General features: G+C 45.3%; 1 protein-coding gene across 1 annotated transcript in view; it reads left to right on the forward strand.

Annotated features, from left to right (window-relative positions):
- Window positions 1-17,688, forward strand: part of EMC1 (ER membrane protein complex subunit 1) — a 320,125-nt gene that overhangs the window by 8,592 nt on the left and 293,845 nt on the right. Inside the window, exon 2 of the mRNA XM_078642497.1 lies at window positions 9,242-9,366. Within this exon, the coding sequence (XP_078498623.1) occupies window positions 9,242-9,366 (125 nt within the window). The remainder of the gene's footprint in view (window positions 1-9,241; window positions 9,367-17,688) is intronic.

Genomic DNA, 17,688 nt, shown 5'->3' on the forward strand with positions numbered 1-17,688 from the left:
CCAAGAGGTTCACTGTTCATTGACCAAATTACTCTATTTGGCGTTTGAGTCCGTCTCTATCAAAAATCCCAGTAGCACTCTGTGTTACAAGGGAGCATCTCCTACTAGTGCTTCAATACCAGAGATCCTCAGAATAAGACTGCCGACTTTTGACTTGTTGAACCGCACCTAAAATGCTTAGACTGATACACGAAGTACCAGTTTCTTCAGGAAAGGATTTTAACCAAAAATGTATTTTCGTTTGATTTGGATTTGCTGATTTTAATACCCAGACCATCTCTAGTCCCTACCAAGAAGACCTAAATCTCTCTTTGGATAAGAGGTGTGATAAATCACTCTTATTCAAAGCGACTTAAGCAATTAATTCTCAACACTCAAACAATGAAGCCTGCAGCAAGTCATTTACTGTTCTTTATAGAATTATTTACTCATTTTAGAACATAGTTGCTCCCTTCAGGTAGATTTCTTTTAAGCAAAGATTAAAAAATTTGATACTAATGCTGACGTTCTTGATTCTGAGGTTGAGTTAGAACAGGGGTACTCAAAGTACGTCCCGCGGGCCAGTAGCGGCCCGGCAAGCCTTCAGTGGCGGCCCGCGGAGCTTGAGACAACGCACCTGTGTGTGTGTTTTTTTTAACTTCAGTAAACACCTCTGTAGCAGCAGTGCGTCAGAGACACTGCTCTGTGGGGGCCTGGGCGATTCCAGCCACAGTCAAGAGTGGAGCTGCAGGGGCGCTAAGAGGTGAACAAAGCCTCATCAACAAACAAATGGTCGATTAAAGACGTGTGAAGTACTGGGGTGCCCGGGAGGCTGTGTCAGCCCAGGCTGTATTAATTGTCAGTGCTCCGCTGCGTAAATTTAAATCCGCCTTCAGCCTCTGTAGTCCACTATCAGACGCTCTTTACCCTTTGTCACACTCTTGGAGATTCCTGCTTTTTCACTTCGACATTTTTTCAGCCTTTCTTTTCCTCCTCCTTTCCCCTTTGTGTGTTTTCCCTCATTTGATTTTGGAACTGTCTGAAGAGGAAAAATAGGTGCCTGTCCCAAAAAACACTCCCGCTCCTCCCCCGCCCACCCAAAAAGAAACTACATGCTCAAATTAAGCACTACTGCTGCCCTTGTTATTTTAGTTATTATGTCTGTAATGGAAACTGGTGCTGTATGTGTAGGGACACTGGAATTATGCGGCAGGGAAGAAACAAATTATACTTCTTGGTTTACGATCTTACGTGGCAAGAAAAGGCAAATCATGCGGTATAACGGAGCACATTTGGTGCTAGTGTTACTCATTATTTTGTCATTTTTACACATGAACAATATCGATGAAAAGATTTCACCTCATAAGTCCCAAGGCTGACACACAGGGGAGAGGGGGAAAAGGGGAAGGGGGGGAGGACAGCAGGAACTGAGAGCTGGGTGAGGTGGTAGGGCAGAGCAGGGAGTGAGAGCCCGGGTGAGGGAGGTGGGAGGGCAGAGCAGGGAGTGAGAGCCCGGGTGAGGGAGGTGGGAGGGCAGAGCAGGGAGTGAGAGCCCGGGTGGGAGGGCAGAGTAGGGAGTGAGATCCCAGGTGAGGGAGGTGGGAGGGCAGAGCAGGGAGTGAGAGCTGGGTGAGGGAGGTAGGAGGGCAGAGCAGGGAGTGGGAGCCCGGGTGAGGGAGGTGGGAGGGCAGAGCAGGGAGTGAGATCCTGGGTGAGGGAGGTGGGAGGGCAGAGCAGGGAGTGAGAGCCCGGGTGAGGGAGGTGGGAGGGCAGAGCAGGGAGTGAGAGCCCGGGTGAGGGAGGTGGGAGGGCAGAGCAGGGAGTGAGAGCCCGGGTGGGAGGGCAGAGTAGGGAGTGAGATCCCAGGTGAGGGAGGTGGGAGGGCAGAGCAGGGAGTGAGAGCTGGGTGAGGGAGGTAGGAGGGCAGAGCAGGGAGTGGGAGCCCGGGTGAGGGAGGTGGGAGGGCAGAGCAGGGAGTGAGATCCCGGGTGAGGGAGGTGGGAGGGCCGAGCAGGGAGTGAGAGCCCGGGTGAGGGAGGTGGGAGGGCAGAGCAGGGAGTGAGAGCCCGGGTGAGGGAGGTGGGAGGGCAGAGCAGGGAGTGAGAGCCCGGGTGGGAGGGCAGAGTAGGGAGTGAGATCCCAGGTGAGGGAGGTGGGAGGGCAGAGCAGGGAGTGAGAGCTGGGTGAGGGAGGTAGGAGGGCAGAGCAGGGAGTGGGAGCCCGGGTGAGGGAGGTGGGAGGGCAGAGCAGGGAGTGAGATCCCGGGTGAGGGAGGTGGGAGGGCAGAGCAGGGAGTGAGAGCCCGGGTGAGGGAGGTGGGAGGGCAGAGCAGGTAGTGAGAGCCGGGTGAGGTGGGAGGGCAGCAGTGAGTGAGAGCCGGGTGAGGTGACAGAGGGCAGCAAGGAGTGAGAGACGGGTGAGGTGACAAGGGCAGCAGGGAGTGAGAGCTGGGTGAGGTGGGAGGGCCGCAGGGAGTGAGAGCCGGGTGAGGTGAGACAGATAGAGATAGAGACAGATAAAGACATATAGAGACAGATTGAGGCAGAGACAGCTAGAGACAGGGACAGACAGAGCTAGATAGGGTCAAAGACAGGGACAGACAGACAGATAGAGGCAGAGACAGATAGAGGTAGAGACATACAGCGATAGAGACAGACAGAGAGAGAGACAGACAGAGGGAGACAGACAGAGGGAGAAAGGAGACAGATAGAGGGAGACAGACAAAGGGAGGGAGACAGACAGACAGACAGACGGAGGGTGACAGATAGAGGGAGGGAGACAGACAGAGGGCAGACGGAGGGAGGGAGATAGAGGGAGATGGAAAGTGGGACACAGATAGAGGGAGACAGACGGAGGGAGGCAGAGAGAAGGAAGGAAAGAGAGAGAAAGAGAGGTAAGACAGAAAGACAGAGGGAGAGAGACAGAGGGAGACAGAGAGAGAGGGAAGGAGGGAGCGAGAGAGAGATATAGAAGGAGGGAGACAGAGAGGGAAGGGGAGAGATGTGTGTGTATGCTGGTCTGTTGGCTCAGTGGATGAACGCGTCAGTTGCAGGGGCCTGTGTTCAACTTCATGGTCACAGTTTTTTTCTTTCTAGCCCCTTCCCCCTCCCCCACTGACCCCGCCTCCACAGGTGCGGCCCTCGGCCACAAACCACACTGTAAATTTGGCCCCTGAGAGAAAGTTTGTGAGTACCCATGAGTTAGAACCTGTGCTTACATCTATATTTCCCACTGTAATGTGTAAGGCTGAAGAGGCTTTGTACTTGCTCACTCCTTCTAAACCAGTTTCTTCCTAATTGTCAATGTTATCTCCCTCTGCGCCACAGACTTCATCATGAAGTGCTGAAAATACATTGATACCAAAGACAATTATGCATCCGTCCTGCCATGGCAATACTTTGTTTTTGCCATTAAGGAATGAAGTGCATGAGGTATGTAAAATCTTTGAGTGCTGTATTATTTATCTTCACAAACGCAAATTTCGTTTTAAGGCTTAATATCTTTACGCTATAAAACAGTCAAACTGCAAGCCTCTAACAAGATTTAGAGGTTTTCTTAAAAACCAAAGCGTCTGCTATCACCTTGATAGCTGCTCAGGTCCCTCCAAAAAGTTTGATAACCTTATTTGTGTAGATGTAAAGAGTTCCAATGGGTATCTGTGAGCATGTATCCGCAGATGAGAGAGATCAATTTACTTTTACGATCAACAGAGTTAATACTTTGACTCGAGGAGTTGATGACTATTATCCAGGGAGCTTTTTCCTGAACCATGTCATCCAACATTGGAGGTAAAATAGTACCAATCATTTTTTACCCTGAGAATGAAGAGAACATGAAGTTTTATTCCGGGTACTTTATTGTTCTTAAGAGGACCTTTATGACCTGAAACAGATGCTCCTGCTACGGACTTTTCACACATTCACTCTTCCTTCAAGATGTTCACTTACTTACCGTTATTAAAGGAGGACACCGGTAGTTGATGAGATTTATAATTGGAGATTAGCATTATCTGTACAGATGTTTACCCTTCTGCTTGAACTTTTCCACCAAGATTTTCTTCCAATAGTAGGGCCTTTTATTTTCTTTAGGGGGTCTGCTACTTCTGCTTTACATAAACAAATAGCTGGTCATGGCACAGTTATTTACTCAGCTATTTAAAGATTACAATTGTTTTCGATATGCTTTTCAATCTAGGGAATTTTTTTGTCGATTTGGAAAACGTTTCATTTAATTCCATCTGTGACATTAATTTATGTGAGCATTCAAATCTCTTGGGCAGATTATACCCTCGAACAAACAGTGGGATACTTTTCAAGCCCTACCATAACTACAGCTTGAGGGTCCTTAGTGTTTTGGACCAAATGTTTTTTTCTGCATTTATGTGGTTCCCTAGACTCCACATCGGAGATCAGGTTCTAAATACCACCTGGCTTGGACCTGAAATCTACCCCTACCTAAACTTGCAATCTAGATTATTATAGTTTTCAGCCAAGTACTGTATTCTGGTGGATTTTAGAGTCCAGGCTCAGGAAAGGAGCCTACCTTTCACAGTTTTATTACTACCATCCCATTTAGCATAGATTTCTTTCTGTGAAGGTGGGTCGCTCATGGCTGTAACACTTACTGCCATGAGCCGAGGCATATGGACTCTGGACCTGGCTTTGTGGATATCTGCTTATCAGCCAGCTGAAGCTACTGCAGAAAACATGCTCCACATGGCTTTTGAAAGCTGGGCCACGTAAGTTTCTGAATGGCCTTCAGCGTTTCCCTCATTTGTTTTAGCCCATTAAGCATTTTCCTGTTGAAATGCACTGAGACCCGCATTGGAACTCTGAGGCTAAGAGGGCTCTCGAAGTGCACCCCGGAGAGAATAGGGTAACAGAGGAAGAAACATGATCTTAGTGGGGATTCCAGTAGTTGAAGTCTTTGCTCTCACCATTCCAAGCATGAAACCATCTGTCCTGTTACTCAGCACCTGCTGTGCTACAATATGGATGTGTGCGAATCACATTTAGGAACTGGGTCTGGTGGTTACATTTGTAAGAAATCATTAGCTTTGATATTTTCCTCCCTAGGAGCACTACAAACCATTGACGCAAATTACACAAGTGAAAATAATGGAAGACACAGCAATTATAAATTATTTAGGAATCTTACTACTGATAGTAAAGTAAAACACAAAGGTTTTGAAATGGTTCCCCCATAAAACTCTTCAAAGTTATATATCCAATAAGTATTAGTTATAGTTGGTGACCAGCTTGAGAGCATAGACCGAATTTCGAGTTTTTTACCTCAAAAACATCCTATATAGTTACTCGAAGCTAGCAGTCTTAATAGACAGATGTAATTTTTGCATTTCTTCTCTTCCTGATAGGCAGGGTCGTTCCTTATAGCTTAAGTCTTCCCCGCGTTCTATACATGTTTTTAAGGGAAGTGTATGTATGTGTGCAAAAACAATCTACGCAATTTGTGGTCCGTGAAACTTAGTTGAGGCAGTTGTTTATGTAGGATGGCACTATCTTCTATATGTTGTAATGCCTTATTAACCCCTTTACCGCGGCCGCGATTTCGCGGCAGGCGGGCACTTTTGCAAAATGGGCGGAACGTGCTGCGTCGGCCAGCGGCCGACTGCAGCACGCAAGGGATTAAAGCAGAATGATTTTTACCTTGAGTGAAACTGAACTGTATAACTGCATCTTCAGATGAACAAATTAAGAACAATCAAGTGGTGCCGTAGCTCTGACACATAACTTTACACAAACTATTGAGCCCAACTTGCTTGGATCAAGCACTTTACCACGCCATCAGGAGTAGCAAGTGCTATATAAATGCAAACCTTTTTCCCTCTTTTATCCCTCCATTATCCTTCTGAATCCAAATAACTAACATATCCGCCACTCATATTACTTTCATATTTCACTATAATGATTCACCACTAATCCTTTGTGTTCCGGAGTAGCATGCTACTTTCTGAAAAAGCACTTTGACGCCTTGTCAAGGGTTGTAAGTGCTATATAAATGGAAATACAATACAAGAACCCTCCCGTCGACCTAAAGAGAAAAGAATCCTTTTGCTTTAAAGAACTCTCACCTACCAGAGGCCTTGACGGCATGCTTCATCATAGAGTTCTTCCCATTCCGTTGCGGAACATGGTATGCTACAACCTGTGAGATGTACAGGAGCACTTTGTTGGAAAAAGAATATGGTAGTGAGTGGAGGAAGGGTTACTCGTAAAAAAAAGAATAATACCTGCTTGTTAGGCTTAAAGTTTTAATCTGGGCACTAGCCGGTATGGTTAATAACGAGAAAAGTTAGGAAGTTCCAGGACTCTATTTACCTCTACTTTCTCTTAGGATCAACATGTTTCTGCTACTTATGTTCTCAAATTCTTGTGACTTTCATCAGGACCGATTATCTACCACAATCCACACCTGTTCCATAATGCTGATGTAACTGGTGAATTTACCATACATTTGTGAATCACACCTAAACCACCTACTTGGTGTCTGTAAATGGGTATATATTAAGGCACTTAATAGATGCAGGCACGGACAAAGATCTTTTATGCGGGCAGGCCAGGCGGGAATCTCAGTGTACCTATGGAGCACTGTAATGTGCCTTAACATATACCCATTTATAGACACCAAGTAGGTTGTTTAGGTGTGATTGATATATGTATGGTAAATTCACCAGTTAAATCCCAGTATGGAATAGTTGTTGATTGTGGTAGTATAATCGGTCCTGACGAAAGCCACATGCATGTGGGAACATAAGTGCCAGAAACCTGTTGACCCTAAGAGGATGTAAGGGTAACTAGAGCCACAGGACTTCCTAACTTTTCCTGTTTTTGATCATATTGGCTGGTGCCCAGATTAAAATGTTCAGGCTAGCAGACGGGTGTTTTTGAAGAGTAACCGTACCCTCACTCTCTACCTATTCCTTTTCTAACAAAGTGCTACAGAGCATCTTATAGATTGTAGCACGCCCTGTTCTGCAACAGAACAGGAAGGAACTTTATGATGAAGCATGCCACCAAAGGGTACCCCTGGTGGGTAAGAGTTATTTAAAGCAAAATGATTCTTTTCTCTTTAGGTCGACAGTAGGGTTCTCATATTGATCCAATTGAGTTGGCCTCTATAGTTTGTGTAAAGTAACTGCATATTTGACCACTTTCTAGGCATGATACACAGGTGGGAGATTATAGTATGCACAGATCTGGCTAGAGACAATGCAGTGATGTCTTATTCTTTTGAAGAATGTACTTTCCTACTGAGTTGAAGTTAGTTTCTCTGTGAATGAATTTATATAAGAAGTAAGGAGGAGACTGGTTGATACAATCGGCCCATCTCATACTTGTCCTAGGGGCTCTGGCATACACACTTGTCAGTGTAGCCTCCAACTTTATTGCTTGGACAGCTAGGAATTGGCGTACTTCAAAATAGATGCAGCAGTAGGTGGCGTGTGTGTTTGTGGCGCATGTGCATAGAAGAACAAGTATGCTTAGAGCTGAACAAATTCTTTCATAGTGACAGTGCTCTTTTTAATGATTTGTTTTCTTCTGGGCTTCCTGTGACACAGTCAGTTTGCAACTAGAAAGGGACTTAGGTGTTAAAGGTAATATTTCCTGTTATGTCCATTTCTCCGTTTTTGTGATAGCCTGATGACGGACCCATATTCTGTATCAACTTTATTCCTTTTGTACCCAGCTCCCAAACAGTAGTATGTTGTGCCTTTCTTATCCTTTCTGCGACTTTCTTGGGATGCAGTAGTATGTTGTACCCAGGGTCGGATTGGGATCTCAATTCGGCCCGGGCACTCACTTAAAAAAAGTGGCCCACATTTCTGGATCGTTCCTTTCATCGATCACCATCTGGTTAGTCTCATTAGATTACTTTTTAGGAGAAATGTTTATTAAATTAAGTATTTTAAAGGTTCTAGGGGCACTCTGGTTCAGGAACCCCTTTCTATAGCTGCATAACATCTTTCCTGTCTGACAGCATAGGAGCCTCTAATTATTAGATCTACGAAGCTTGTCTTTTTGGTCACGGTTTTCAGGTTACATTCAGTTCTTGATATAATACTCTACTTAATTCAGCTTTACTCAGCTACCCCCAATCAGGGGCCCATGTGGTTTTGCCACGAGTGCACTTACTTTAGGCGTCTGTGACAGCTTCATGTATTGCACTGTTCCTTTATTTTATGTCTTGTTGCAAATGCTTGTTTACAGCACTAACATTGGTCCTCGCAGTGCTTTCTGTACTTCTGTAGGCACACGTTTTGTGCAGCACTACAGGACTGACCTTAATGCCATATCCAATTATTCAAGCCTGCACTCCCAACAAGGTCTAAAAAACACTGGGGCTGTGGTGACAACACCTGGCCACTTCTCCTACTCCCTCCCAGCCCACCATATCCTGAGGTGAGAATGGCAGTACAGCCACAAAATCACCCCGGCCCCCATGGAGGCTCCTGCATATTCACACCCTCCCCATAACCTGAAGACCATGACCCAGCAGGGGATGACACTGCTTCTGGCCAGGCAGGCCCTACGAGGCAGGGAGCCGAGGTGAGAATGCCCTAAAGGCCAGAGCAACACCAGACCCCCAGTCTAATATTACATCAGTCAGGCAAGAACCCGTGATGCTGACGCCGCATTACAGAGGTCTGGCGGGGACTGGGGAAGACAATAAGCCTCTCGTCCCTGTTTACAGAGGTCCAAAAAAACCAGCTCAAAGGTGCCCCTAAAGCACCGGCCAATGCCTGACTGCCTGCCTTCCCAATCTTACCCTGGTTGTACCCTTTTCAACCTCTGTCCTCGAGAAGAAGCAGTGTTCCATGGCTTTGTCACTCTTTCTAAGCCAGTCCAGAGTAGGCACTGGTGAGATGCAACCTATTAACATTAGTCCATCATTGTTAAATAGTGAAAATGTGTACCTTCACACAGTTTCTTTTCCCTTGCTTGGAGGCATGAGCAGAAACCTACTTATCTCACCCTTTCTATTCCCAACTGGAGAAATATCAGTAAGCTCTCCTGCTTTGATCCGGTGTGTACCATTCTTGGAAAAACTGTTTTGCCCATTGTGGTAGACATTTGTAATGCCTCTATTCTTCTTTCTATGTATGTCTGTAGGAGGCAGCAATATGTTGTTACCATCTTATCCTTATTTTCGCTGTTGGATGATAGCTTTTCTGACCCTTTCCATGTTCTTGGGAAACTGCTATATTGTATGCCCATCTAACCATTTCTTCTCACACCCTCAGGAGGCAGCAGTATGTTGGAAAACTGAAGTTTGCATCTCTAGAGTCGTCCCTTGGTGCTAAGAAGCTAATCGTAGCCACCGAAAATAATGTGATTGCTGCATTAAATGCAAGGACTGGTGATCTTTGTGAGTAGCCTTTGCAAAGCCATATTTGTTTTACATTTTTGCCCTTAAAACACTATCATTATACAGCACATCAGATATGTTTCATTACATATTGCAAGCGGCAGCGTAATCAATTAATTTTTATCATAGCATTAATGGTATTATATGCATTTCAAAAGACATTTGGTTTATTAATGAATCTTCCAGCTTCAGTGAACAATAATAAAATTACAAAGGTTCAAATGGTCACCTATTATCTGATGAGCAGTTATTTAGACTACACCACTGCATCTTTAACATTCCATTGTAGACTTGGCAGTCAAGTGTTAACAAAATGAATAGGCATGTGCAGGTGTAAGATTTCTGGTCTCTATTGTTATTGTTGAGTAGATTAGGAAAGGCCCAGACCAAAGAACAAGGAGAGCATATTTCACCCATTTCTGCCTGAATCTAAATGTTGTGTCCTACAATCAAATCGATCGATTCCATGGCCATTTCTGTCACGCAGGTGGTTGATAAACCTTATTGCTGACACATTGTCCATATTCAGTAGCACACAACAGACCACCCAGTTGTTCATCAAAGAACTGATGATAAACAAGCTCACCATAAGTTTCAAGCAATTTACATGAAGATGCATGCAATCCTTGGAATAGGACCACTTTTTATCAGGAATAAAACCACCAAATATATACAACAAAGGAACCTCCGCTCCAGATTGGCACCCCACCACAAAGCCCCAGCTTCTAAGAAACAAAACCATGGTTACTACATCTTATTCTGTTCAAGCAGCCAATCTATGGAAGTAATTACCTACAAACATAAGATTCACGGAGAACTATCTAATCTTCAGAAGACTAGAAGAGTAGGCTGTTTCCTACATGATCACCATATCAAAATACAACATGTAAACATGCATAGTTTGATCATTTGTATGCATATAGATATGTGCATATATTTGAACAAATTTATATACTGCTTATAGTTTAAAAATCTACAGTTTTTTTAGGTCTGCTTTTCAAATGTATATATGACTGTTAATTAATATATATATATATATATATATAATTTTATGCTTAAAATGTATATATGCCACTGCATAGTTTACATAGGAGTTATTAGATTGTATGCTTATGGGTCTCTTTTATTTATTTTATCTATCACAATGTGTACATTTGACCATAACAAGTGTATTTATAAGTGTCGGTTTGGAAAGTGCCCCTTTTTGCATGGTTGCCCCCCCCCCCTACTTTTTGTCAGATGTGGATGCTCTTTGACTGTGTGCACTGGGTTCCTGCTAATTGGGTACCCAGGGCCTATGTTAATTCCCTTAAACTGTACTTTTCCAAACAAAAATTGGCAACTCTCTTGCCACATGCAAGTCGCTTGTAAAAGGTATCATAGGTACCAAGGGCACTGTGACCAGGGAAGGCCTCTAAGGACTGCAGCACATATTCTGCCACCTTATAAGGGCCCTGTACCTTAACACCCACACACTGCCATTACAGGCTGCGTGTTTTTGTGCAGAAAAAAGTGAAGAGTCGAAATCGCACACATCGTGCCATGCCTATTCACCACTACCTCTAGCTGGGGGCACTATACTACTGTACCCCTACAGTCTCTACGACCATTCTTAGACAGTGTAAGTCTAGTAGAGCCATAAAGGCAATATGGTCTGGGAGTTTGTCATCACGAACTCCACAGCCCTGTAAGGGCTTTACTGAAATCTGAGAAGTTTGAACTCAAACTTCTCAGCACATTAACCCCTTCCATGCTCATGACGAGCTCAGCTCGTCATGCAGTACACTGCTCGTGTGCTTATGACGAGCTGAGCTCGTCATGAACAATGGGATTTAAGAGAGACCAGCACCCAGCGAAAATTGCTGTAGCATTCAAGGTGTTAAACCCACACTGATGCCATCATGGTATTTAATGCCAAATACTCTTAAAGATGCCCTTTGAAAAACGACCTAACTGTAGTGTCCTGGCTGAGTGGCTGCTCACCAGCTGCCACCACCAGACCGGTTTCTGGACCCAGGGTCGAGAGCGTCCCGCTTTTCGGGGTCCTGAAAGAAAGAACATCCTGGGTCGATGTGCCAAGCCTCCTCCCCCAGTATAGGCAGGGCCCACAAAGGGGAAGCTTCAAACACTTGCCACCTTTGTGAGCTGACAATTGCAAGAAATAAGGGTACCCCTGAGAATGATAATACTTCCCAAGTCAAGGCATAAATAACATGTGTGAGAAAACACTTAGGAATCTCCTAAATATGTGGACCTTCAAAATGTTAATAGCAATATGTAAACACCCAGATACTTATCTTTATCAAAAACGTTTATTCATACAAAAATACTTTTCCTTTTTAATTAATACATCGTCATTCTGTATATGTTCAAAACTTTTTTCTTTTTGCCTAATCCATTCTAAAACATATAATCGGTCTATTTCTACAATAGTCCCTAGTATTTATGTTCAGGCATACTCCCACATTCATTCAGCGCCTACCATGTCATAGATGTTATCAAAATGAATTGAAAAAATGACGTACAAACTTTTGGTTAAGACGGTACATTAATCATTCATCAATAGTTCTTCAATACATACTATGTACATGGTCTCTAAATTTTTATTATGTATTTAGGAATTTTGAGTCCTCATTGATAATCTCCAATTGATTATGGAAGATATAATGTCACAAAGTTGGGTTGGAACACTGTATTACTAGGGAGAAACATTCCTAATTGCTATGGCTGGAGAAAAAATGTATTCTACACGCTTTTCGGCTTTGAGCCTTCATCAGGAAACCATGAATATTTTGAGACCTAAAAATGTATTGAAAAACATCCGGGTTACAATGTGTAAGTCCATTTAAACCAATACTTAACCAAAACATTTGTATGTTAAAACTACAAGGTGGGTAACAGAAAAAGATTATAGTTTAGAGTCCTCTATAAACTGGAACATTAGAAAATAGAATCAGATATCACCCATATTGTGGTCATCAGAGGTCGAGGGAGATGTGTGGATGGAGAACAACTGAGTGTAAATACCATGCACATGCTATACACAGGATTAAACTGACATGAATCCTTCTATCCAAAGAGTATAGACTAGAGGTGACAAGTGCTCCCAGGTTATATGTACCACATGCTACACAGTCTCTACATGCAGTTACCTTAAAGGAATACACTATCCATATTACCTTTATGGAAGATGAATTGGTGGCCGTTTTTCTTGGCGATTATCTGCAACCTAACAAGAATGGGATTTTAGAGACCTTCCTTTATCTTTAGACTATTCTTTATGGGCTCTTACCCATATATTTAGTCCATGTCATGTATCTCAATCGTCTTTCAAAATGCCGCAGCATAAAATGGCGATACAAAAGGGGATGATGGACGAAGCGTTTGAGCAAATCAAACACTCACCCCCAGTCAACTGATCTGGGTTTAATCCATCACCATTCTTTAGCCCACTCAGCCACCCCAGTTCAGACATGGCCATATGCAAATCAGTCTGACCCTGTGCCTCATGGGAACAGTCCAGCCCGAACTGCCAAGCCATGTCTTCCCTGGACCTGAAACAAGCATCCTGGGACCGGTTTCGGATTCATAATCCTCATCAGCCAGGCTATCTTGAATCCAGTGGCCAAGTGAGCAAGGGACTCACGTCCGAGCATACCCTGCCACACTTAGGGCGAACAAAGCGATACAAAAGCTTGGCTTGGCAGTTCGGGCTGGACTGTTCCCATGAGGCACAGGGTCAGACTGATTTGCATATAGCCATGTCTGAACTGGGGTGGCAGAGTGGGCTAAAGAACGGTGATGGATCAAACCCAGATCTTTTGACTGGGTGTGAGTGTTTGATTGGTTCAGATGCTCCGTCCATCACCACCCCCTTTTGTACCGCAGCGTAAAATGGAGCGTCTCAATTGACCTAGGCTCTCAAAGGTGGTGTATCTACGGCCAGTCATGGCAGGTCTGTCCATCCCATGTGGTTTTACTGTATAATGGCGTGCGGTCAACCGTAACTCTCCACCACAGCCGAATCATGCTACATGTCCCCTTTGTACGAGCGTAGTACGCCCGCTCGGAAACGAGAAAGGACCGTCAAGTCACCCTCAATGCCGCAGACACACAGCGTCTGAGAGCCTAGCCTAGAATGGATTAGGCAAAAAGAAAAATTGTTTTGTCCATATACATAATGACAATGTATTATTTAAAAAGGAAAAATATTTTTGTAAGAATAAATGTTTTTAATAAAGGTAAGTATCTAGGTGTTTACATAGTGCTATTGAAATTCGGAAAGTCCACCAATTTATGAGTTTCCTCACACATGTCACCTTTGTGAGCTGACCAAGCAATTTGCTGCTCCCAGCAAACTGGCCCCCACAGGTTCTGACCCCCACTTTGGAGGGAGAACCGTTGGGAAAACCAAGAGGAGAGGTGTGCCCACCTTTGCCAACTCCACCCCTAAGGTGGGCGAGGCGAAGCACAACTCTGTCCCTGCCATCTTGAACCCAGCCAACCAGAGTGAGGCCTATGCCCCCTCCAATTGGAGGATGGCATAATAGGGGGTGTACCTAGCCCAAGGAAGGGACCCATTGGTCCTGATCTGCACCTACCTGAAACACCCCTAAATTTAGTATTTAGGGGCAACCCCAAACCTTGCCTCCTCAGACAATCAAAAAGGTCTAATGAGCCGTGCTGAAGGAAGAAGAGGGGGACAGTAACTGCTTTGGCCCCAGCCCTACCTGCCTGTCCCGACCTCGACCTGCTCCAGCAGAATCCCGGCATGTCCTGCAGCTCCTCAGAACTCAGAGGACCTGCCCTGCCTTCCCTGCTTGTTTCGCATGAGCACAGGACTTGCTCAAGAACCAGACTCTGGCTCCGTCCGAATCTGCGAGCCTTCACCACTCTGCACCAGACGTCCACAGCCCGAGTTCGAGTGGCACCACACCACGAGGAGGTCTCCCCTGCAATCCTGACCTGGATCTGGTCACCCTGACCTACCTCAAGCCTCCAGACGACGCTTGCAGCCTCTATCTGGAAGGTCCCCCCCACCGCGACCGGAGTCAGTAAGGAAAACCCTATGCCAAAAGACACCCCTGCACTGACGCCCCAGTGGGTGGCCTAACCGACAGTGTTGCAGAATCCCTGTACAACCCAAATGGACCTCTCCAACTGGTGGTGGCCTCCAGACGATCTTCGTGCCTGAACCTGCAGTATTTTGTTCTGACCGGAGCTTCCCCATTGAAACCAACAGGTCACCCGACGTCGATCCAGCACCCTGCCGCCCCTGTGTTGCTGTGGGTTGATCTTGTGTGCTAACTTGGATCCCCCTTTGCCCTGAGCTCAACCCTAGGAGCTTTGCTCTCTCAACCTCGTGGCCTGCGCGAGAGCAGCTACTAACTGACTGCCCCCTAACCCCAGAGGCTAACATTGGGCCTCAGCACGCTGCACTCGGCTGCACTAGTGCCGCTGAGGGGGCACATTGAGTGCCTCCTTGACCTGGGGGAACCCTTGTTCTAACCCCAGAAACTCAACCCTCAAGACCGTTTACTTGCCTGCAAAACGATAACCCCATTTTTCTCCATAGGATTCCATTGACTCTCTTCCTCTGAAAAATTTCTAAGTGTTGAGAGTGTTTGTATGGAAGCATAAAACATGGTGTTTTGATAAAAAAAAATGTTTTTAAATTTATTTTATTTATATAGTTTCTCAGACAACAACAGAAATACATAATTGTACAGCGTGACATGTATATCAGAAGTGACAATAGGCAGTGACGTTGTATCAATACCGTCCCTGTAGATGTATTGTGTGCGGCATTTCATCCCTACATTTCTCGCCCACATTATCAACCGACCTCCATTTACAGTATATCAGTACCAATAGCAGTATCACAGCAGCATAGGGATATTAAAAACATACCATTTAACATGACGGAGATGCTCCCGATCAGTACAGTGTATCTTAACAGCAAGGTAGACATATATTCTAACATATAGTTTACATAGGCAATATCCCGACAGTAGGAAGCCACAAGGGTGCGAGAATGATCCACCCCAAGCATCAGTCCATTAGTCCTCCTGCATTAGGGACGAGTCAGACTCTCCCTCTTCCCCTCGCAATAGATATGTTTGTATCGGTCCCCACACATCTCTTGGTGTAGAGGCCATCGGTAATGTCTCTGCATAAACAGATGCTTGCTCCTGACAATAAATAATATTCCGCAGCCATTCCTTACATTTTGGAGCCCTCCCCCTACCCCATCCGCAAGCCACTCTGCGTTTGGCCATTAATAAAGCAATATCTAAGAACTTTCTACTGTGTTTGGGTGTTTGTGCGGTATATCCCATCAACATGAGCAAAGGATCTCTCTCCAGCGTAGTGCCTAGCAGTACTCTCATATCGCCGGACAGTCCCACGCCAAATGCAGGAAGCCCGCTCCAGCCCTCTTGTCACATCTATCATTATCTGAAAGGTGAAACTTGTATTTTTTGGCAGGAGTGTAATAAATACGTTGTAAAAACTTGTAATGTATGACCTTGAACCTACAGCTAGCCGATACACATTCTGTGACACTACAGCAATACTTCCATTGGTCATCAGTAATCTCTCGCTCCAGATCTTCACTCCAATGAGTGTGAGCCGAGCTTTCCACCCCATGCCGCTGTGCCCGTATGGTACGATACATACCCGACACCAGGTGTTTCCCATCGGAAGAACTTAGTATAAAATGCAAGGGAGCAAAAATTTCGGTTCACAGGGGAAGTCAGGAAGAGTCGCCCTCATTCCATGCCTCAATCTCACATAGAGAAAAATCTCCAGTGGCGTGGGACGCACATCCTGGAACAGGTGTTCCACCGTGCGTAACATCCCCTCATGAGACAAATCCCCCCATGTGACAACACGTAGCCATTTGCACATGGCTTGAAAGCCCGCTTCTTTTAGAATGACCATATTTGGGTGGTATGTGAGAGGGAGCCGCGGAGAATACAACAACTGCGATTCCAAGAGACGTGCCATACGTCTCCATGCATCCACCGTGCAAGTTACTGTTGTGAACGGTGTCTCTATAGCACTAAGAGGGCCGTGTATGAGGCCGCTAAGAGGGAGAGAATGTGCCAACCAATCCTCAGTGGCTATCTGTGGCATGTATGGTGTAGGCGACAACCAGTGATAAACGTAATGAGCCTGCGCACTGATATAGAAAGCCTCAAAGTTGGGAATATCGAATCCACCCCTATCATAGGGCTGCGTAAGGATCGACCATTTAAGTCGAGGTTGTTTACCGCCCCACACTAGACGTATTCACTCGGTGCGCAGTGTTTTGAAGAAAAATGCTCCAGGGTAATTAGGAATATTAAGAAATAAATACAGAAATTGGGGGAGTACCACCATCTTTACAAGAGAGGCTCTTCCTGCCAGCGACAGGGGCAAAGATATCCAACGAGTGACGTTAGCCGTCAGCTTAGTTATTGCTGTGCCGTAATTTAATCGAAGTGTTTCCTCCTTGTCCCTTGACACTTGTATGCCTAGATACCTAAGGTCAGACTCACACCATTCAATAGGAAAGTCCAGTGAGAATTTGGAGACCGCAGGGGTAAGTGGGGAAAAATTGCGATTTCCCCCAATTAATGTTAACACCCGAGAGCTGTCCAAACACCAGGAATTCTCTCAATAGTGGGGTTAAGATTTTGCTGAGGCTCCGAAATATATAAAGTAAAGTCAGGGTATAGCGAAATCAAAATTTGTTGCTGAAAACACTGAAACACCCTATCATGATGAATCTGACGCAATCTAGACGCCAACGGCTCAATCGCTAGTACAAAAAGTAACGGGGACAGCGGGCACCCCTGTCGGGTGCCCTGCGAGATGGATAGAGCAGTGGACAAATGACCATTTATCAGCACTCTAGCAAACGGCCGATGATACAGCAGCTGAACCCAGGATATAAATATTGGAGGGAAACCCATTCTCTGCAGAACCCTAAACAAGTAACTCCATTCTACAGAGACAAATGCTTTAGAGGCATCCAGGAAAACGGCAGCAACCGGAAACTCAGGCGCCACAGTCTGTATCAAAGAGAACAGAGTACGTAAATTGTGAGTAGTAGCCCTACCTGGGACAAACCATGATTGGTCTGGGAGAATGATCTTATCCATGAAAAGTGTCAGTCGCGTGGCTAAGACCTTTGCTAATATTTTGGTGTCACAATTAATAAGCGACAATGGCCTAAAAGAGTCCCACACCCTGGGAGGTTTACCTGGTTTTGGCAAGGACGTGATGACCACTTCGCGCTTTGAGGGAGGGAGTATCCCCATTTCCAAGGACTCTTCA

Source organism: Lissotriton helveticus, chromosome 5_1, assembly GCF_964261635.1.
Source record: "Lissotriton helveticus chromosome 5_1, aLisHel1.1, whole genome shotgun sequence".
Lineage (NCBI taxonomy): Eukaryota > Metazoa > Chordata > Amphibia > Caudata > Salamandridae > Lissotriton > Lissotriton helveticus.